Genomic DNA, 23,188 nt, shown 5'->3' on the forward strand with positions numbered 1-23,188 from the left:
CAGATAATACAACGTGTATTTTTGGAGGTGTCAAAAATCCATCAAATATGCACAGGCATGCACATGAGTGCGTTAAAATCCACATTACTGTCTATGGGAACGCATGCATACCCATGTCCTTTCATATGCATGCGTTCAATGCGCTTGCATACTTCAGACTGCGCATGTCCAGGAACTTATTGAGACACAACCTCCTGGAAATATCGAACGCATGCGCATAAAACACAAACGCAGGCAAAAAACGCAAATACATGCAGCATTTTTTTGCCGTCGTGTAAGCAGATGCGGATAAAAACGCTGCATTAGCATGCGTTTGTATGCGTTTTTGCGTGCATTTGTGGTTGCTGATAATATGCTATTATCTATCTATTATCTATCTATTATCTATCTATTTTTTGTTGATCACACATCCAATATCCATCTATCTATCCTTCCATTATGTCTCTCCTTCCCTCTCTCTCCATCATCCGTCTCTCCCTCCTTCTTTCTCCATCATCCCTCTCTCCTTCCTTCTCCCCATCATCCCTCTCTTCTTCCTTCTCAATATCATCCCTTTCTCCCTTCTCTCTCCATCATCCCTCTCACCTTCCCCTCTCCATCATCCCTCTCTCCTTCGTTCTCTCCATCATCCCTCTCTCCTTCCTTCTCTCTCCATCATCCCCCTCGCCTTCCTTCTCTCTCCATCATCCCCCTCGCCTTCCTTCTCTCTCCATCATCCCTCTCCTTCCTTCTCCCCATCATCCCTCTCGCCTTACTTCTTTCCATCATCCCTCTCTCCTTCTTTCTCTCCATCATTTCTCTCTCCTCCTTTCTCTCTCTATCCCTCTCTCCTTCCTTCTCACCATCATCTCTCTCTTCTTCCTTCTCTATATCATCCCTCTCTCCTTCCTCCCTCCATCATCCCTCTCTCCTTCCTCCTCTCCATCATCCTTCTCTCCTTCCTTCCTCCTCTCTCCATCCCTCTCTCCATCATCCCTCACTCCTCCCTCCATCATCCCTCTCTCCTTCCTCTCTCCATCATCCCTCTCTCCTTCCTCCCTCCATCATCCCTCTCTCCTTCCTTCTCTCTCCATCATCCCTCTCTCCTTCCTTCTCTCTCCATCATCCCTCTCTCCTTCCTCTCTCCATCATCCCTCTCTCCTTCCTCCCTCCATCATCCCTCTCTCCTTCCTTCTCTCTCCATCATCCCTCTCTCCTTCCTTCTCTCTCCATCATCCCTCTCTCCTTCCTCCCTCCATCATCCCTCACTCCTCTCTCCATCCCTCTCTCCTTCCTCCCTCCATCATCCCTCTCTCCTTCCTTCTCTCTCCATCATCCCTCTCTCCTTCCTCCCTCCATCATCCCTCTCTCCTTCCTTCTCTCTCCATCATCCCTCTCTCCTTCCTCCCTCCATCATCCCTCTCTCCTTCCTTCTCTCTCCATCATCCCTCTCTCCTTCCTCCTCTCTCCTTCCTCCATCATCCCTCTCTCCTTCCTTCCTCCTCTCTCCATCCCTCTCTCCTTCCTCCCTCCATCATCCCTCACTCCTCCCTCCATCATCCCTCTCTCCTTCCTCTCTCCATCATCCCTCTCTCCTTCCTCCCTCCATCATCCCTCACTCCTCCCTCCATCATCCCTCTCTCCTTCCTCTCTCCATCATCCCTCTCTCCTTCCTCCCTCCATCATCCCTCACTCCTCTCTCCATCCCTCTCTCCTTCCTCCCTCCATCATCCCTCTCTCCTTCCTTCTCTCTCCATCATCCCTCTCTCCTTCCTCCTCTCTCCTTCCTTCTCTCCTTCCTCCATCATCCCTCTCTCCTTCCTCCTCTCTCCTTCCTCCATCATCCCTCTCTCCTTCCTTCCTCCTCTCTCCATCCCTCTCTCCTTCCTCCCTCCATCATCCCTCACTCCTCCCTCCATCATCCCTCTCTCCTTCCTCTCTCCATCATCCCTCTCTCCTTCCTCCCTCCATCATCCCTCACTCCTCCCTCCATCATCCCTCTCTCCTTCCTCTCTCCATCATCCCTCTCTCCTTCCTCCCTCCATCATCCCTCACTCCTCTCTCCATCCCTCTCTCCTTCCTCCCTCCATCATCCCTCTCTCCTTCCTTCTCTCTCCATCATCCCTCTCTCCTTCCTCCTCTCTCCTTCCTTCTCTCCTTCCTCCATCATCCCTCTCTCCTTCCTCCTCTCTCCTTCCTCCATCATCCCTCTCTCCTTCCTTCTCTCTCCATCATCCCTCTCTCCTTCCTTCTCTCTCCATCATCCCTCTCTCCTTCCTCCCTCCATCATCCCTCTCTCCTTCCTTCTCTCCATCATCCTTCTCTCCTTCCTCCATCATCATCCCTCTCTCCAGCCTCCGGTCTCCCCTTGTACCCGGCGGTTCTGCGCTGATGCGGATGGGAGGAGGCGGCTTTCCCCATTCATGCGCTGCCTGCCGCGTACAGGAGACCAATCGGTGCTGGCGGAGCCTCCCCGTGCAGTGTGGAGCTGGGGCCCCTCCCGCAGTGACACTGCTCGGGCACACACTCCCCTGCACACTGGGGGTGAGGATGGTGTAGGCTGCAGCGTGAGCCCCGGCTGGGCAGCATTCCCCACATTGGAGGGCAGCCCCCCGGCTCAGCCCCGGTCCCTTCCCCCTGCTCAGCCCCGGTCCCGGCACATGGGAGGATTGTTTCTCTTTCTGCTTGAGTAACACTGTCCAGGAAATGCCGCGCAGCGGAGGAGCGGAGCTCGGCGCCGGCCCCGGGGAGAGGTGTGCAGCAGCGGCGGCGGCTCCTCCAGTGTAAGCGCCAGGGATGACAGCGCCCTGCAGCCCACAAGTAAGAACTTCTGGTGGGGGGATAGCACGGAACCGCAGCTGATGCAGAACCTCAGAGCTGCATGGGAGGAGAATGAAGGCTGAGTGGGTGGGTGTCAGTGGTGGCGCTGATTTAGGTAACTGCACACATGCCATTATTAATGCCACAGCTGCTGCAGAACCTGATTACTACAGGGCAGCTCAGTGTCATTTACAGACCGCAGCTGATGCAGAACCTCATGGCTGCATTGCACGAGAATGACGGCTGAGTGGGTGGTTGTCAGTGGTGGTATTGATTTAGATGATACACCGGTGTTTTTTTCTGCAAGAACCAATGCTGATGCAGAACCTCATTCCTAAGGGTATTAGTAGTATTTACAAACCACAGCTGATGCAGAACCTCATGTCTGCCAGGCACAGTTCAGGGTATGCAGAGACCACAGCTGATGCAGAACCTCTTGTCTACCGGGCACAGTATAGGGTATGCACAGACCACAGCTAATGCAGAACCTCCTGAATATATTAGTGGTATTTAAAAACCATAGCTGATGCAGAACCTCATGTCTACAAGGCATAATATAGATTATACACAGACCACAGCTGATGCAGAACCTCATTTCTAAATGTATTAGTGGCATTTATAAACCCCAGCTGATGCAGAACCTCATGTCTACAAGGTATAGTAGAGGTTATGAACAGAGCACAGTTGGCGCAGAACCTCATTTTTACAAAATCTAGTATTAGTTGTGCACGGATCCCCTATAATTCATAGCATAGTGGTATCCCACCCAGAACACAGCTGATGCAGAACCTCATTCCTACAAGGTAAAGCATAGTAACGGCGCAGTAATAATGTACAGTCACATGTATTGCAGCATAAGTCATGGCACTGCTGTGAGTATAATGTCCTGCTCTGCAGAGGGCGCAGCTGATGCAGAACCTCACACCAGAGCGCAATGCTCTGCGGAGCATCCAGTGCCTGTAGATGATGTGACTGCAGAGTGTGAGGTCGGGGTAGAGGCTGCAATGAATGCAGAAGAAGCCACAGTGTCATGTCCTCCGCAGCTAATGCCCGGCTGAGCTCCAGTGCTTCCCTGCCATGTGGGTTCACCTGAGTGCAGCTCCTGATATAAGGCTGCTTCAGGAGCTCCGTGGCTTCCAGGCATGATGGGAGTTGTAGTTTTGCAGGCTCAGTTTGGCAGTCGTTGGATTACTATGTGCAGTGCGATGATGACGACTTCATTGGGATTCTATACTGGTTCTGTGCTAATTTGCATAATTTAGGTCTATGGTGCCGGCGGAGCGGCCATGTCCGAGTCTTGATGGTGGGTGATGTATATTCTTGGGGCTGCAGTTGTGAAAACAACAATTCTCATGTGGCTCTTGGGCCCCTCAGTTGTGGCCCCTTGGTGGCCGCCATCTGCACATAATGTGGGTCATCAATCAAATGGGTACAGATAAGACGTGATCAGAAAGAGAAGTGGGAGCCTGATCCAGCCGCCACATCGGTGTCTGCTGATCCAAAGCCCTGTGACCATCACCCTGCTGCCCGAATCCCGGCAGGTCGGAGGAGCAGGGTCTGACGTGGCCTCAACACCAAGGTCCTGCTCATCTCTACTAATAAATAGACAGCTGTGTATAAAATTCTGCTGGCTTCAGAGCTGAAATCACTGAATCTGCCCAGACCCTAGGTCATTTGGAATGTCGGTGGAGTGTCCTCCATACACATTAAATTAATGTTGACCAAACCTAGCGATTTCAGCAGGATCAAACCACCATCTAATGTGTATGAGGGACGCCCCCTCTACCCTGACGGCAGATATTGGGGGGTAGAGGGATGAACATGTTGGATTATAAATTCTCAAAATTTCTGTTCTCACTGGAAATAAGTCTCCAGCACTGGTATCTGTCAGCAAATTATTCTCCTTCCTTACTGAGAGAACAACCAAAACAACAGAGCACATGGACGGCCAAAAAAAAGTATATCAAGGTGGAAATAGATTATAAAATGCCTTTATTGAATAAAAGTGGCAATAATTAAATTAAAATAAATGTGTGCGCATATCAGGACAAAAAAATCACTTAAAAAAACCCCTGACGAAGGAAGTATTCTGAAACGCGCGTCGGGGTGGAAAGGTATATTACCAATATTTGTTGTGCTTCCTCCTAGCGCGTAGCACTTTATTGTTGTTGTTCATTTGGATGTGGTGACCATACACAAGTCCTTTGTATTTTTTGCTTTGCACTCTGCACTTTTTTTCATCAGTATGAATTTATTTAATTTTTTGGACTGAGGAATATATTTGGAAATAAGGCTACTGGGTCTGCCTTTATCATCTGGCTTTTTGTATGTATTTTATATGTTTTTATGTGATTTTTTTTGTGATTTATAAAGGCATTTTATAATCTAATTCCAGCTTGATATACTTTTTGGCCGTCCATGTGCTCTGTTGTTTTGGTTGTTCTCTCAATTTAGTGGTGTCCACTACCTCTCACAGAACACCGGGACTTTTTATTTTATATGCACATTTTTTAAAAATAGAGATTATTTTATTTAAATATCATCTGTGGTATGTCTGTGCTTTTAATATATCCTTCCTCACTGAGAATACATGCACGCTCGGCCAAGGTGAGCATGCATGTGCATGGGGGGACAGAGCGATTGGTGTTGGCCGCTGTCTGTGGTGTATGGGAGGCCGGATTCTCTCTTTCCATCATATGATCTCAGCTAAGCTATTAGGAGATCACGTCCGACTACAGTTTTTTTTTTTTTTACTGTTTCTAATAGCAACCAGCAGATTTGTGATTGCAGCTCTGAAGCATAATAAAGTCAGTAAGGCAAGAAAAGTGCTAAATAAGTGACACAATGTATCTACAAAGTTACTCAACTTCTTTAGAGTAAAGCTACAATGTGTCCAGGCCGCCACAGAGACAACCTGTGCTCAGAAAGAAGGATGGACGTGGAGGATATCAGTTGGTTTGAAGTCTCTAATTGGTTATCTGGCCACTGCCATAACTTTATTAGCACTTTGTGAAGTGGTCAATCATCCTGTCACTACGACCGTCATTTTTGTGGTCATCTCAAATGTCCACAATGTTATTAACTGTCTGATCTCTCTACGATCCACAAAAATATGTGTATAGCAAAGAGGCAACGAGGATTGTAGAAAATTGTGTCATGAAAATATCACGTTCTGCGATGTCAGGAGCAATCTATCTATCTATCTATCTATCTATCTATCTATCTATCTGTCTATCTATTATCTATCTATCTATCTATCTATCTATCTATCTATCTATCTATCCCATATCTATCTATTATCTATCTATCTATCTATCTATCTATCTATCTATCTATCTATTTATCTATCTATTATCTATCTATCTATCTATCTATCTATCTATCTATCTATCTATCTATCTATCTATCCCATATCTATCTATTATCTATCTATCTATCTATCTATCTATCTATCTATCTATCTATCTATCTATCTATGTATCTATCTATCTATCTGTCTGTCTGTCTGTCTGTCTGTCTATCTATCTATCTATCTATCTATCTATCTATCATCTATCTATCTATCTATCTATCTATCTATCTATCTATCTATCCCATATCTATCTATTATCTATCTATCTATCTATCTATCTATCTATCTATCTATCTATCTATCTATCTATCTATCTATCTATTTATCCATCTATTATCTATCATCTATCTATTATCTATCTATCTATTTATCCATCTATTATCTATCTATCTATCTATCATCTATCCCATATCTATCTATCTCATATCTATCTATCTATCTATCTATCTATCTATCTATCTATCTATCTATTCATCTATCTACAGTGGGGACAAAAAGTATTTAGTCAGCGACCAATTGTGCAAGTTCTCCCACTTATAAAGATGAGAGAGGCCTGTAATTGTCATCATAGGTAGACCACAACTATGAGAGTCACAATGAGAAAACAAATCCAGAAAATCACCTTGTATTTATATTTGCACTTATATTGCTCACTGTATGCACTTTATACACATTGCTTCTTAAGATTTGTTATATCTTTTGTACACAAATGAGATTAAAGGGCACCTGTCACCCCGTTTTTTCAGTATGAGATAAAAATACCAATAAATAGGGCCTGAGCTGTGCATTACAATAGTGTATTTTGTGTTCCCTGATTCCCCACCTATGCTGTCGAAATACGTTACCAAAGTCGCCGTTTTCGCCTGTCAATCAGGCTGGTCTGGTCAAATGGGCATGGTGAAATCACTTCTTCTCCCCCAGATCTTGCTCATCTTTCCGTTGGTGGCGTAGTGGTTTGCACATTCTCAACAACGGAATGCACTGCACAGCTGAAGGAAAAAAGCGCGATCTGCGCTATTCACCGCTTTATCGCTGGCGGCGGCCATCTTCCTGAGGCCGCGCGTGCGCAGATGGAGCGCTCTGCTGCCCGGGGCTTCAGGAAAATGGCCGCCGCGATCTCCATCTGTGCACGCGCGGCATCCCGCGGCCATTTTCCTGAAGCCCCGGGCTTTTTTTGGACTCCTATGACAAGGTTTGGTACATACCTGAGGGGCCTTGCACCCTGAATTTTGTTTTTCTTTTCTGTGCTGCTCTTATTTTTTGCAATTATCTATCATCTATCTATCTAATATGTATCTATCTATCTATGTATCTATCTATCTATTATCTATCTATCTATCTATCTATCTATCTATCTATCTATCTATCATCTATCTATCTATCATCTATCTATCTATCTATCATCTATCTATCATCTATCTATTATCTATCTATCTATCTATCTATCTATCTATCTATCTATCTATCTATCATCTATCTATTATCTATCATCTATCTATCTATCTATCTATTATCTATCTATCATCTATCTATTATCTATCTATCTATTATCTATCATCTATCTATCTATCTATCTATCTATCTATCTATCTATCTATCTATCATCTATCTATTATCTATCTATCTATCTATCTATCTATCATCTATCTATTATCTATCATCTATCTATCTATCTATCTATCTATCTATCTATCTATCTATCTATCTATCTATTATCTATCTATCATCTATCTATTATCTATCTATCTATTATCTATCATCTATCTATCTATCTATCTATCTATCTATCTATCTATCATCTATCTATCTATCTATCTATCTATCTATCATCTATCTATGTATCTATCTATCTATCTATCTATCTATCATCTATCTATTATCTATCTATCATCTATCTATTATCTATCTATTATCTATCATCTATCTATCTATCTATCTATCTATCTATTATCTATCTATCTATCTATCTATCTATCTATCTATCTATCATCTATCTATTATCTATCTATCTATTATCTATCTATCTATCTATCTATCTATCTATCTATCTATCTATCTATCTATCTATCTATCATCTATCTATCTATCTATCTATTTATCTATCTATCTATCTATCGTCTATCTATTATCTATCATCTATCTATCTATCTATCTATCTATCTATCTATCTATCTATCATCTATCTATTATCTATCTATCTATTATCTATCATCTATCTATCTATCTATCTATCTATCTATCTATCTATCTATCTATCTGTCTGTCTGTCTGTCTGTCTTTTTATCTACAGTATCCACGGTATCGAACTGATTTTGTAATTTCCCACTCACTTTTTCTTCACACACACATAGTGGAACATTTTTATATAATATAATGAGGCTTCTTGTTATTTTTTTCCTGTCAGATTTCTAGTTTTTTATAAGTGAATATTCTGGACATTGTGCTGTCCGCAGTCTTGTGGGAACGTGATCTGTAGTGAAGTTTGTCTTTCCAGATCTCTCTGCAGATATTTTCTCCTTCACCCCAAAAAACATCAGGTCCTGTGCACATGTAGATTTGTCGCGTCTTTTTCTGCTCAGATTTGTCACAAAACCTGAAGGATTTCCTAGTAGCAGCAAAGTCAGTGAGAATCTTGCAGTCTCGTGCACACGTTGCTTATTTGTAACTTGCGGATGTAGATCTGCCGCGTGTCAATTCTTTCACAGTTTTTGCTGCAGATTTCACTCATATTAATGAATGGGGGAAAATAATGCACCAAAAATGTATGGGAAAAATGTTTAAAAAAAGTGCCTATTCTTACACAGCGTTTTTCCTGCCAAGAAATGCAGAAATATCCTCACCAAATACTTAGCGTATGAACGTGCCCTAAGTCCAGCATAATGTGAATGGTAAATACCCCCCGTCACAAGGGTCCAGACAAGGGGCACACGCTTCATGTTTAGCTTAGAAATCTGATAGAATAAAGCGTCTTCTATATTGTGTTTGGTGCCTTCTTCCCACAGGATTCCAGAAATGCTTCATGTCCTCCGATGCTTTGTGCTGACATAATCATGTAGTCAAAACCATGAGATTAGGAGGAGAACCAAGCTGGGGCGGTGCCAATTACTACTTTAGAAAACGAGGTGATATCTTGTTTGTGCTGAATCATAATTTTTTATTATTCTTTTTTTTTTGGGTGGCAGTCAATAGCCTCAATTTATCATTTTTTTATTTTGATTTATTGTGTCAATTGTTGGGCTTTTCTTTATTTTCAGACCAGCAGATTTTGTGTCAAATTCATCAAAATGGTTCACAATGATGGATGAACTTCCTGCAGATTCGAAGAAGCTTTTATTTTGCATTTTTTTTAGTAAAATGTCATATGATCCCTTCAATAGTATTTGAAATGCTGCATTTTAGTCTTCAACAATATATAGTATTCAGCATAAATGAGTACACCCCAACAGATTTGTCAGAAAACCTATCATTTCTTTCAGAATCAACATTTTCTAAGGGATGCCATACTGCTAAATACTTCCACCAATGTGGCTATTGAGTGCAAAGAAGATTTGTTATTTTGCACACCCAAACAATTAATTAATTCATTGGGGTGTACTCATTAATTAAACACTTAAGAGCAAAGCTAAAGTTTAGACTACAACATTTTAATTAACAAGAATTGACCCGTAGATAAGACTAATTCATTAAACAGGTGTCCAGCAGACAGGTGACTATAAACCGGCAATGCCTAACAAAGAAAACCGCTTCCTATTTAATTCTGTCAGCAATGGCACCACGTGGAAGAGAAATGTCACAAGACCCGAGAAAGAGAATTATTTCTTTACACAAGAAAGGTGCGGCACCGGAGTGGTGAGGTAAATGATTTGCTCATTAGATGATGTCTCCGTCTCGGCAGTACTTGGTAGATATTCGACTCATAGCTAGAGAGGTTTCGTGTGTCTCTGCTCTGATGCTGAAAGGAAAATGGCGCCTCCCTGTCACTTTCGCTGGGCGTGCTGCCCGACTGGCTTCGCTCTTCCGACGTCGCACCAATGACGTGACCCGATACAGTTGCACATATAACAGGAGACCGACCTTGTTTCCAGTCCAACAGGTTCAGGTACATTCGCCTGTGGTGTACAGTAGACAGAACCCCTTTTGATGTTCCCTTTGCCCGGTGTGCCATCAATTCTTGCCTCTGTTCTGCCCGACCTGCCCCGCCTCAACAGCTTCTGCTGGTTTCAGGAGTTTCCTGTCCGTCATTGCAGCGTCCCTGAGGCCCACCATCTTTCCCTCTCGCTGTGACCCGACCGGCCTCTTCCAACAAGGGAAGAGAGAGCCATGAATACCGATGCCTCTCCTGAATCCTATTCTCTGGACCACCCCGGATTCTTCGCTAAACTTCAGGTGTGTCCTCATGCTGTATAGAGCACTTGACCCTGAGAGGACACTTTTCCGCTTCTGAACTTGAGGCTGTAGCACCTCACACTGTCAGAGATTTCCTACTCTCTCTCTCTACCTACTCTACTTGGAAGTGCGTTCTCTTTTTATCAGATCTAACCCTTCCCCATATGCGGGCTAATCCCAAAATGTTAACCATATCTCACCCAAACTGCTGCAACTATATCTCTATGCCCTGTAATTGTTCCCCTATGGACAGACCTCTCCAATCCCCGGGGAAGGCCTGGAGGTAGAACCTCCAGAAAAGCCAAGACACACACCGGCCATAAAGATAAAATGCAAATTCTTTTATAAAAACATATAATAATATAAGACATTAATATTCCTATTATAAGCTTCTTCTTGACTCGGCGTTTTCTTCTACCCCCTTACGCTCACGTGGGGCTGCATGCGTGCTGCTGAGGTTGAGGAGCTTCATTTCACTCTCCATCCAGCATCCAGGCTCTAAAAGATGTAAAAAGGTAGATGTTCCAATGTGTCGCCAATTTCTACATTACAGGCCTAGAAGACTTAGTGCTGTCATTAAATATAATGGATGTCCTACAAAATACTAGATGAAGTTTTTGATGTAGGTGTACTCATTTTTGGATCAACTAATTTGGGTAAAACTGAAGATTTTGTAATGGAAGTTATATTATTAACCATATTTTCATTTTATGGGTTAAAAATGTTCTAAGAAATTCAGTCTTATCCAAATTTTGGAAATAGTTCTTGTGTTGAGATATTGATTAAAATCTTACTTTTCGAAAGCGGTGTACTCAATTATGCTCAGTACTGTATACTATCGTGCACATATCATTGGTGCAATCTGGGCAGTCACACAGGGACCCCAAAAATTAGAGGGCCACTTTCATCTCCAAATCACATGGAATTTTGCATTATGATGAGTAGTGATGGGCAAATCCCTGGATGTTCAGGTCCGGCGGATTTGAACGAACAGTTAGAAAAAGTTAGGTTCAAGTACCAGAACAATACCCGAACCCGGACCCCATTCACTTGAATGTGGAGGCCGAACATCCAGTGTTTGCCGCGCTGTCATGTGCATGACAGCTTGGCAAACACTGCTTCTAATGCCATCTAAATAAATAATTTAACAAAAAACGGCATGTGTTCCCCTGTATTTTTAATAACCTGCCAGGCAAAACAGACAGCTGTGGGCTGCATCGCTCAGCTGTCTGCTTTAGCATGGCTGGTTATCAAGAAAAGGGGATGGGAACGGCTAACAGAGAACAGCTGAGAGCCTTAATGCAGGAAAGCTTCCAAAATATATCAACTTAGCAGACTAACCCCTGCACTGCTAAAAGAAACCTGCACCTTTAATATGAAGGTGAAGTGCTTCTAAACAAGTCAGGAGTAGGAGAAATCAGTGGTCTTCTGGCTGCTCGCTGTCACGGTAAAAAACGTAAACGCGGTAAAAATTGCAATTTGCTTCTCTGGCTGTTAGGGAACTACAACTCCTAGCATTCCCTGAGCACTACAACCTTAGACAATCATTAGCCTGTACGGACAGAGGGGAATTTCTCGTTACATAACTCCCATAGACTGCCATGTCACGTACATACTGAGCCACATCGCCATTTATTTCTATGGGGAAATCCTCCAGAGTGAATCGGTGAATGAGATTCCTTTTCTCTGCATGGGTGAGGATGCCAATCGTAACTATCTGGACTTCATAATATATCCTGTAAATATGTGTTATTTCTGAAAGTTGGGAATACCCCTTCAATCCCTCTATGTTGACCACTGTATTACTTACACTGGGTTCTTAGGAAATCCTTACATCCTGTCACTGACGTCTCGAGGAAATGTAGTGATGAAGTCAGAGCGGAGCAATTCACACACATCATTACTGAGAAATACTTAGCGGCCATGAGATGTCACTTGGAAGGCTGAATTGTCGCATATGTGAAGCGTCAGTTCTGCACTACTTTTTCCCTACAGAGGCGTCAAGCAAAAAAAGTATACTGTGCCATATCCCTTCTTTCATAGGACTGTATAGGTCCTTGCACAACGATAAAAATGATACCTGTCTTGTAGTAATCCGATGTGCCAGTGTTAAGAAATTTAATAAGACACATCTAAGTTTGCCTGGAAGTGCATTGGGGGCGTGTCCATGCACTCAAGGAATATTGATACTCCACCCCCCAGTGCACTTCCAGGCTAATTTGCATGTAACTTCAAGGCTCCATTTCTCAACACTGGCAAATCAGATTATTTCAAGACAGGTATCGTTTTTATTGTTGTACTGGGGCCTATACAGCCGTCCTACTAGAGGTTACCTTTAACTCTTTACTGAAAAAAGACGGAGTTAGCGGCAGGAAAAAACGTTTTTGCATTTTTCACCCATTTATTTTAATGCGTGAAAAGTGCTGCAAAAGCGCTAAAAGAAGTGGCATGATGCGTCTTGTCAAAAATGTGTCAGGGCTCAAAATACGCACGGAAGCAAAAAATACGAAGTGTACGAATGAGATTTCTGAAATGTCATTGATTATGGTCGTCCTAAATAGGTTACAGAAAAATTAACTGCAAAAAAATGCCACATGTGAATATTCCCTTATGGATCTCATAAAGTGCTGACACAAACCTTTCTTTTTTTCCCATAGTTAATTTTTTTTTTAACTGCTAAAACCTAAAAAACAGAAAACTATACAGGTTTGGTATCGCCGTAAATGTACTAAAAATGGAGAATTATGATATCAGGTAATATTTACCCCACAATGAATGGCGTGAAAACAACAAAATAGCATAATAACATTTTTTTTCATTGCGCTTGTAGTTTTTTTTTTATATACTTTTTCATCACGTTACGTGGTAAAGTGAATGGTGTCAATCAAAACTAGAATTAGCACAGAAAATAATAATAATAAGTTAGGGCGCTTCGAAGGGAGGAAAAAAATAAAGGGTGAAAAGATGACCAAATTCTGAACGGGTAAAGGCAGGTTTACCATTCAGGAATGTGGAAAGCTGGGTGACGACCACTATGTGTTGTCCCTATACGGTGCTGTTTGTTTTGCTGCAAGGCTGTAATTGCTTCTACTTAACACTGTGCATTATTCCTACAGCCGGCGGCAGCTTTCCTCCTGCCCCTGTAGAAATCTTGAAAGTGAGTGGAAAAAAACACCGTTATTCGCGGCCGCCGCGTTGTGACATAGCGCCATTGTCAGCGGTTTTTAAATGACCAGTAATGAAGCTGAGGCGTAATGCGATGTAGATAAATTCACATCTGGTAAAGACATTAACCAGCCCGCAGTATCTTACGAGAAATACAAAATAATGGGTCGGTCGGACAAGTTTGCAAATACCGGGTAGTCTCCTTTTAAAATGCACCGTTTGATGTAAACAGCTCCTGTGCACGCCTATGCTTCTGCTTCCCGGATTCCTGCTTGCGGAGTTGCAGTGCGTTCTTGATGATTGACAGTTTGGACCGGCGGCGCAGTTCTGCCGATGAGCCTAAGGCTATGTGCACACGTTGCGGATTTCCTGCGGTGCAGAAACGCTGCAGATCCGCAAGTGATTTACTGTACAATGTAAATCAATGGTAAAAAAAAATGCTGTGCTGATGGTGCGGAAAATTCCGTGCGGAAACGCGGATTAAAAGAAGTAGCATGTCACTTCTTTTTTGCGGATCTGCAGCGTTTTTGTATCCTTCCATTATAGAAATCCGCAGGGGTAAAAAAAGGAGTAAATCCACACAAAAAACGTGTGAAATCCGCAGCTGCGTTTTCTGCCAAGAGATGCAGAATCCGCACCAAAAATTCTTAATCCTAATCCGCAACATGGGCACATAGCGTAAATGTTTGCTCTCTGATGCGGCAAGTAGAGGTGACTTTATCTCTGCAGCAATGGAGGAGCACAGGGGCCCTGGAACTGAATCTGACCAACTTCAGAGCAGCGCTTACAAGCTGTATAGCAAAAAGCTTGGAAGCGCTGAACTCCTTGCCTTACCAACCCAGTCACTTCTGAGAGCTGAGATTTTTTGGGGAGTTTAAAAAAAAAAAACTACAATTTTGCCCATTTATCGTAATGTAACAAGCCCTTTAATTTCTGTAGGCTGCAGTATAAGGCTGCTGTCACACTATCAGTATTTGGTCAGTATTTTACATCAGTATTTGAAAGCCAAAACCAGGAGTGGGACAATTAGAGGAAAAGTATAATAGAAACATATGCACCACTTCTGCATTTATCACCCACTCCTGGTTTTGGCTTAGGCTACTTTCACACATCAGGTTTTTTGTTTCAGGCAGAATCCGGATAATGTTTGAAAAAACGGATCCGTTGCAAATAGTGTAAAAACTGATGGAACGGAGAGAGACCAGAATGGAAAATCAGCATGAGATTTCAATGGAAAATGCTTGAAAAGCGGATCCGGAGGCCGGATTCATTATTTCACATCTCCATTTCACGCGTTTTTGGCCGGTTTCGTCAACGCTTTTTTCACAAAAAAACCTTCCTCTGGACGTTTTCTCCGTCCGCCGGAAACGACTATTTGGACGGATCTGGAAAAAAAACGAAGAAACGTCTGCCCATCAGGCGCAACCCAGCACTAATCTATGAGAAAAAAACGGATCCGGCGTAAAAAAAAAATGGATCCGTTTTTTTAAAAAGTTGCCCGATTGTGCCTAAAAATCAAAACCTGATGTGGGAACGTAGCCTTACATATACTGATGTAAAATACTGTCCAAATACTGATAGTGTGACGGCAGCCTAAAGCAACAATGTCGTCAGTCCTCCAGATTAGCTAATTGAGGAGATATTCCAGATAGACATATTGGGGCACAGTCAGACAAATCGTGTCCAGAAGGCTGATGCATTTAGATTGGTAAATATGCCAACGTCTTGGATAAATTCTGCTCCTGTCCTCAGAGGCTCCTATTTTTTATAAAAAATGTTTTGGGGGGAGGGGAACTTTATTATACTTTACATTTCTGGTTAATTGGTAGATGCCATTCCATGTCTAGGATAGTATGATAGACGCGTCCCTCAATGATAGGCTGAGCACACAGTGTCTCTCCGAAGAGATCCTCAGCGATCAGTTGTTAAAGGGATTGTCCAGCCTTAGGCTGCAAGTCTGCTGTCACAGTGGTGCGCTGTGAGGATTCTCCGGTGAGCAGCAGAAGATATAGTGGAAAAAGCCAACAAGCGCAATAAATGTATATATATACATCACATTTATTTGAATATGGCTAAAAACTAAGAAACAATGAAGGTAATACATAATAACACGGTAGACACCGGGTCTATTCATTTTGAGCCTTATAGGCACTTAGTCTAGTGATTTGCATACCGGCGGTTACATGCCGACTAGACGTGCACAGGCCCGTTCAATGCAAGTGCAGTCTGGACACATCTAGTCGGAATGTGTCCGGAAGTATGGAAATCACAAATTTCTTGTTCCACTCCTGTCATCTGAGAGTCTTCACAGAGCGCACTGTAAGCTGACCTGAATAATAATAATGATCAGTGATCAATCGTTCAGTGACCACAGAATATCATCCTTATCGGCGGCCCTTCTGCCTAGAATAGTGATTTTTGCACAAGCTCTTTACCAGAAATGACTCCCACCCTTGCCACCATGGTAGACTATGTAACCCAATGTCTGCCTTAAAATATTACATTTCCCCTCTAGCATCCCCGGCAGGTAAAAGAAGTGATCGTCTGCAGCGTTCTCCAGAATTACAGCTGATCGCCGGGGATCCGTGTAGTTGAACTCCATGATTATCTGCGGATTGTCCGGTGGTCCTTTAGATTAGGGATCGTCTTCATGAGAAACATTAAAGAAATCAGACATTATTACAAAATCTCGATCATGTAAAGAAGTGTAGGAATCTTTAGGCTAAACATGAAGGATCCGGCACAGGACGGCGTTCTGGATCTGATCAGAGGCCGTCTGTGCAGGTTTCCTGCTGGGATCGCAGCTGCAGGAGCGGCTCCTCTCATTTCCTTCCTCTTGTTATTTACGTGTCCTCACTCTTAATTGGCAAATAACATATTGCGAATCTCCAGTCAAGAAAGAGGAAACGACGTCCCGCGCTGCCCGGGCGCCTTTGTAATAATAGGAATTATTAGCTATAAAGCTCATCGATTACTTGTTTAACTCACTGGACGGCAGCGTAGAGCGTATTAAAGGGAACGTGTCATCAGAACACAACCTGTTGTGTCATCAGATTTGTATCTTACGTTTATCTCTTAAACATTTTTCTATTTTTTTTTCATATTACAATCTATGCTAAAATAAAAGCGAGAAATTCATAAATCTTGCAATTTATACCTACTACTTCCTGTTCTGTACAGAAGAACTTGCAGTACTTTCAGTATTATCTCAGACAGATAACAGCGCATAACATAGGATCCTCCATGCAAATATGTGATGTCACAGCTCACCTCCTCCTCCTCCTGTACAATGACTGATAACTCCTCTATATATAGTATATAACACAGGATCCTCCATGCAAATATGTGATGTCACAGCTCACCTCCTCCTGTACAATGACTGATAACACCTCTATATACAGTAGATAACACAGGATCCACCATTCACAATAGGTGATGTCACAGCTCACCTCCTCCCCCTCCTGTACAATGACTGATAACACCTCTATATATAGTAGATAACACAAGATCCACCATTCTCAATAGGTGATGTCACAGCTCACCTCCTCCTCCTGTACAATGACTGATAACACCTCTATATATAGTAGATAACACAAGATCCACCATTCTCAATAGGTGATGTCAGAGCTCACCTCCTCCTCCTGTACAATGACTGATAACTCCTCTATATACAGTAGATAACACAGGATCCACCATTCACAATAGATGTCACAGCTCACCTCCTCCTGTACAATGACTGATATCACCTCTATATATAGTAGATAACACAGGATCCACCATTCACAATAGGTGATGTCACAGCTCACCTCCTCCTGTACAATGACTGATAACACCTCTATATACAGTAGGTAACACAGGATCCACCATTCACAATAGGTGATATCACAGCTCACCTCCTCCTCCTGTACAATGACTGATAACACCTCTATATACAGAAGATAACACAGGATCCACCATTCACAATAGGTGATGTCACAGCTCACCTCCTCCTCCTGTACAATGACTGATAACACCTCTATATACAGAAGATAACACAGGATCCACCATTCACAATAGGTGATGTCACAGCTCACCTCCTCCTCCTGTACAATGACTGATAACACCTCTATATACAGAAGATAACACAGGATCCACCATTCACAATAGGTGATATCACAGCTCACCTGCTCCTCCTGTACAATGACTGATAACACCTCTATATACAGAAGATAACACAGGATCCACCATTCACAATAGGTGATGTCACAGCTCACCTCCTCCTCCTGTACAATGACTGATAACACCTCTATATACAGTAGATAACACAGGATCCACCATTCACAATAGGTGATGTCACAGCTCACCTCCTCCTCCTGTACAATGACTGATAACACCTCTATATACAGTAGATAACACAGGATCCACCATTCACAATAGGTGATATCACAGCTCACCTCCTCCTCCTGTACAATGACTGATAACACCTCTATATACAGTAGATAACACAGGATCCACCATTCACAATAGATGTCACAGCTCACCTCCTCCTCCTGTACAATGACTGATAACACCTCTATATATAGTAGATAACACAAGATCCACCATTCTCAATAGATGATATCACAGCTCACCTCCTCCTGTACAATGACTGATAACTCCTCTATATACAGTAGATAACACAGGATCCACCATTCTCAATAGGTGATGTCACAGCTCACCTCCTCCTCCTGTACAATGACTGATAACACCTCTATATACAGTAGATAACACAGGATCCACCATTCACGATAGGTGATGTCACAGCTCACCTCCTCATCCTGCAGAATTACTTTTCCCCAGATCAGAGCATGCTTATAAAATGCTGCCATACAAACAAATAGCATCTGAGTCAGTTTCTTGCTGCCGATGTCCATGTGACTGCCCTGTCCTAAGTTTCTTGGAGGTATACAGTAAAGTAATGCTCCGTTCATCTGTACAAAGTAGTTTCTGTTTATAATGGATTCCACAGCGTTCTGGATCTAGCGCACCACAGATACCAAGCACCTGATGGCGCCAGTTGACTTATAGGGGCTCTATCTGGTGTCCCAGTATTTAGGGGGAAAAATAGCGCCGTATGCTGTTGTGTCAGGTACTCCATGCAGCACCAAATTTCCTATAGGCTCTGCTGTAAGAATCAACAGAGTTTAATGGGTGCCTGGTAGATGAGGCGCTGACGAAGGTCCCCCAGAGGAATATGCTGAGAACAACTGCTTCATGGTCTCCTCATTCATTCCATCTGACGTGTCAGGCCTGCATCTTCTGACTATGATGTGATGCCTGGGAGATAAGAGCTCCACCATTGCTGCTGTGTCCATTACTCCTCTGCACATACAGTATTCACCAATAACAAAGGATTGTGGAGCGCCTTTACTTACAACTCGGCATCCTGTTGTTCCTCTGTTATTCCTCCTGGAGATGTATGCAAGAATTGACCACTGAGTGTTTTCACTACCCTTGTCAATGGAGAATGTTCAGGATGGGTGAGAATGTGTACAGACATGCCCTATTGACATAGGCAATGGTAACACCCAGTTGTCGACACAAGCCCATAATCAGAAACAAGTATTTATTAAAACACTTACTCCCGACTATTGACCACTACAAATATGCCGGAAACACCTGACGAAGGAGCAAAACCCTTGTTCATTTAGTGATTGAAATTCATAGTTGTTCTCGGCAGCACATCCTCTGGTGTAAACAGGTAAATAAGCAGCCAAGGATCAGCTTGTATGTTGCCAATCATTGGTCAGCAGGTGTAAATGCACTTTTAGTTTTTTTTAGCTAACCCTAACCCTAAGTGTCCAGTAGGCATAACAGAGGGACAGCACAAGATAGAGTCCTCAGTAAAGATATCACAGAATTGTTATTTGAAGGGGATGCAAATATAAGCTGAAACATCAGGTGAAGTGACAAGTTGGTTTTTAGGATAAGATACTAATGGAAATTCCTGGAAAACTCTTTTAAAGAGGAACTGTCAACAGGAGAAAAGTGACCCTTTTTTGCTCTTATTTTATTTCCACTGAGTATTCTGTTTTTTGTTTTTTTTTAAATCTACCATACGGTTCCAGAGATATAGGCCTATTTATTTAAAGCAAATTTGTATTGTCTTTACCTAGGGGGTGTGGCACAAAGGGAAGTTATGCAGAGCAGCCAGTAGACACGCCCCTGAGGATCCCAGGAGCCACACCATAGGTCGTAAAAATTAGCACAAAATGTAAAGCCCCATATCTCTGGGCCGGAATGATAGATTTTTAAAAAACAAAAAGCGAATAAAAGAAGGAATAAAATAAGATCAAAAAGTGGCAATTTATGTCCATTGTTAAATTGGAGATTTACTTTAAAGAGGATTTCCATGACTAACCCCTTCATGACCCAGCCTATTTTGGCCTTAATGACCTTGCCGTTTTTTGCAATTCTGACCAGTGTCCCTTTATGAGGTAATAACTCAGGAACGCTTCAACGGATCCTAGCGATTCTGAGACTGTTTTTTCGTGACATATTGGGCTTCATGTTAGTGGTAATTTTAGGTCGATAATTTCTGAGTTTATTTGTGAAAAAAAACGGAAATTTGGCGAAAATTTTGAAAATTTCGCAATTTTCACATTTTGAATTTTTATTCTGTTAAACCAGAGAGTTATGTGACACAAGATAGTTAATAAATAACGTTTCCCACATGTCTACTTTACATCAGCACAATTTTGGAAACAAATTTTTTTTTTGCTAGGAAGTGATAAGGGTTAAAATTTGACCAGTGATTTCTCATTTTTACAACAAAATTTACAAAACCATTTTTTTTAGGGACCACCTCACATTTGAAGTCATTTTGAGGGTTCTATATGGCTGAAAATACCCAAAAGTGACACCATTCTAAAAACTGCACCCCTCAAGGTGCTCAAAACCACATTCAAGAAGTTTATTAACCCTTCAGGTGTTTCACAGCAGCAGAAGCAACATGGAAGTAAAAAATGAACATTTAACTTTTTAGTCACAAAAATGATCTTTTAGCAACAATTTTTTTATTTTCCCAAGGGTAAAAGGAGAAATTGGACCACGGACATTGTTGTCCAATTTGTCCTGAGTACGCTGATACCTCATATGTGGGGGTAAACCACTGTTTGGGCGCACGGCAGGGCTCGGAAGGGAAGGAGCGCCATTTGACTTTTTGAATGAAAAATTGGCTCCAATCTTTAGCGGACACCATGTCGCGTTTGGAGAGCCCCCGTGTGCCTAAACATTGGAGTTCCCCACAAATGACCCCATTTTGGAAACTAGACCCCCCAAGGAACTTATCTAGAAGCATAGTGAGCACTTTAAACCCCCAGGTGCTTCACAAATTGATCCGTAAAAATGAATAAGTACTTTTTTTTCACAAAAAAAATTATTTTAGCCTCAATTCTTTCATTTTCACATGGGCAACAGGATAAAATGGATCCTAAAATTTGTTGGGCAATTTCTCCCGAGTACGCCGATGCCTCATATGTGGGGATAAACCACTGTTTGAGTGCACGGTAAGGCTCGGAAGGGAAGGAGCGCCATTTGACTTTTTGAATGGAAAATTAGCTCCAATCGTTGGCGGACACCATGTCGCGTTTGGAGAGCCCCTGTGTGCCTAAACATTGGAGCTCCCCCACAAGTGACCCCATTTTGGAAACTAGACCTCCCAAGGAACTAATCTAGATGTATGGTGAGCACTTTGAACCCCCAAGTGCTTCACAGAAGTTTATACCGCAGAGCCGTGAAAATAAAAAATAATTTTTCTTTCCTCAAAAATGATTTTTAGCCCAGAATTTTTTATTTTCCCAAGGGTAACAGGAGAAATTGGACCCCAAAAGTTGTTGTCCAGTTTCTCCTGAGTACGCTGATACCCTATATGTTGGGGTAAACCACTGTTTGGGCACAAGTCGGGGCTCGGAAGGGAGGTAGTGACGTTTTGAAATGCAGGCTTTGATGGAGTGGTCTGCGTGCGTCACATTCAATTTCCAGAGCCCCTGATGTGCCTAAACGGTAGAAACCCCCACAAGGGACCCAATTTTGGAAACTAGACCCCCCCAAGGAACTTATCTAGATGTATAGTGAGCACTTTGAACCCCCAAGTGCTTCACAGAAGTTTATAACGCAGAGCCGTGAAAATAAAAAATCATTTTTCATTCCTCTAAAATTATGTTTTAGCAAGCAATGTTTTATTTTCGCAAGGGTAACAGGAGAAATTGGACCTCAATAATTGTTGCCCAGTTTGTCCTGAGTATGCTGGTACCCCATATGTGGGGGTAAAGCACTGTTTGGGCACACGTCGGGGCTCGGAAGGGAGGGAGCACCATTTGACTTTTTGAACGCAAGATTGGCTGGAATCAATGGTGGTGCCACGTTGCGTTTGGAGACCCCTGATGTGCCTAAACAGTGGAAACCCCTCAATTCTAACTCCAACACTAACCCCAACACACCCCTAACCCTAATCCCAACCCTAACCCCAACACACCCCTAACCCTAATCCCAACTCTAGCCATAACCCTAATCACAACCCAACCCCAACACACCCCTAACCACAACCCTAACCCTAATCCCAACCCTAACCCTAATCCCAACCCTAACCACAACTTTAACCCCAACACACCCCTAACCCTAACCACAAGCCTATTCTTAATCCTATTTCCAACCCTAGCCCTAATTCCAACCCTAACCCTAAGGCTATGTGCCCACGTTGCGGATTCGTGTGAGATTTTTCCGCACCATTTTTGAAAAATCCGCAGGTAAAAGGCACTGCGTTTTACCTGTGGATTTACCGCGGATTTCCAGTGTTTTTTTATGCGGATTTCACCTGCGGATTCCTATTGAGGAACAGCTGTAAAACGCTGCAAAATCCGCACAAAGAATTGACATGCTGCGGAAAATACAGCGCAGCATTTCCGCGCGGTATTTTCCGCACCATGTGCACAGCGGATTTGGTTTTCCATTGGTTTACATGGTACTGTAAACCTGATGGAACACTGCTATGAATCCGCTGCGGATCCGCAGCCAAATCCGCACCGTGTGCACATAGCCTAATTCTAATGCTAACCCTAACCCTACCCCTAACCCTACCCCTAACCCTACCCCTAGTTCTAACCCTAACCCTAGTGGAAAAAAAATATATTTTCTTTATTTTATTATTGTCCCTACCTATGGGGGTGATAAAGGGGGGGTCATTTACTATTTTTTTTATTTTGATCACTGTCCGCAGTTTACCACAGTTTACCACAGTGATCAAAATGTACATGGAACGTATCTGCCGGCCGGCAGATTCGGCGGGCGCACTGCGCATGCGCCCGCCATTTTGGAAGATGGCGGCACCCAGGGAGAAGACGGACCGACTTCGGGAGGCTCGGTAAGTATGATCGGAGCACAGGGGGGGGGGAATCGGAGGACGGGGGGGAGCAAACAGGAGCACGGGGGAGCGGACAGGGGGACGGAGGGGGGTACCGGACAGAACGG

The 23,188-nt window shown here is 42.9% G+C and overlaps 1 protein-coding gene across 1 annotated transcript in view; it reads left to right on the forward strand.

Moving 5' to 3' along the window:
• Window positions 1–2,486: 2,486 nt before the first annotated feature.
• The window catches only part of PTPRE (protein tyrosine phosphatase receptor type E), a 192,559-nt gene continuing 171,857 nt past the window's right edge, over window positions 2,487–23,188 (forward strand). The window contains exon 1 of the mRNA XM_077258389.1: window positions 2,487–2,799. Within this exon, the coding sequence (XP_077114504.1) occupies window positions 2,776–2,799 (24 nt within the window). The 5' untranslated portion in view covers window positions 2,487–2,775. The remainder of the gene's footprint in view (window positions 2,800–23,188) is intronic.

Source organism: Ranitomeya variabilis, chromosome 4 (genome assembly GCF_051348905.1).
Source record: "Ranitomeya variabilis isolate aRanVar5 chromosome 4, aRanVar5.hap1, whole genome shotgun sequence".
In the NCBI taxonomy this organism is placed as follows: Eukaryota; Metazoa; Chordata; class Amphibia; order Anura; family Dendrobatidae; genus Ranitomeya; species Ranitomeya variabilis.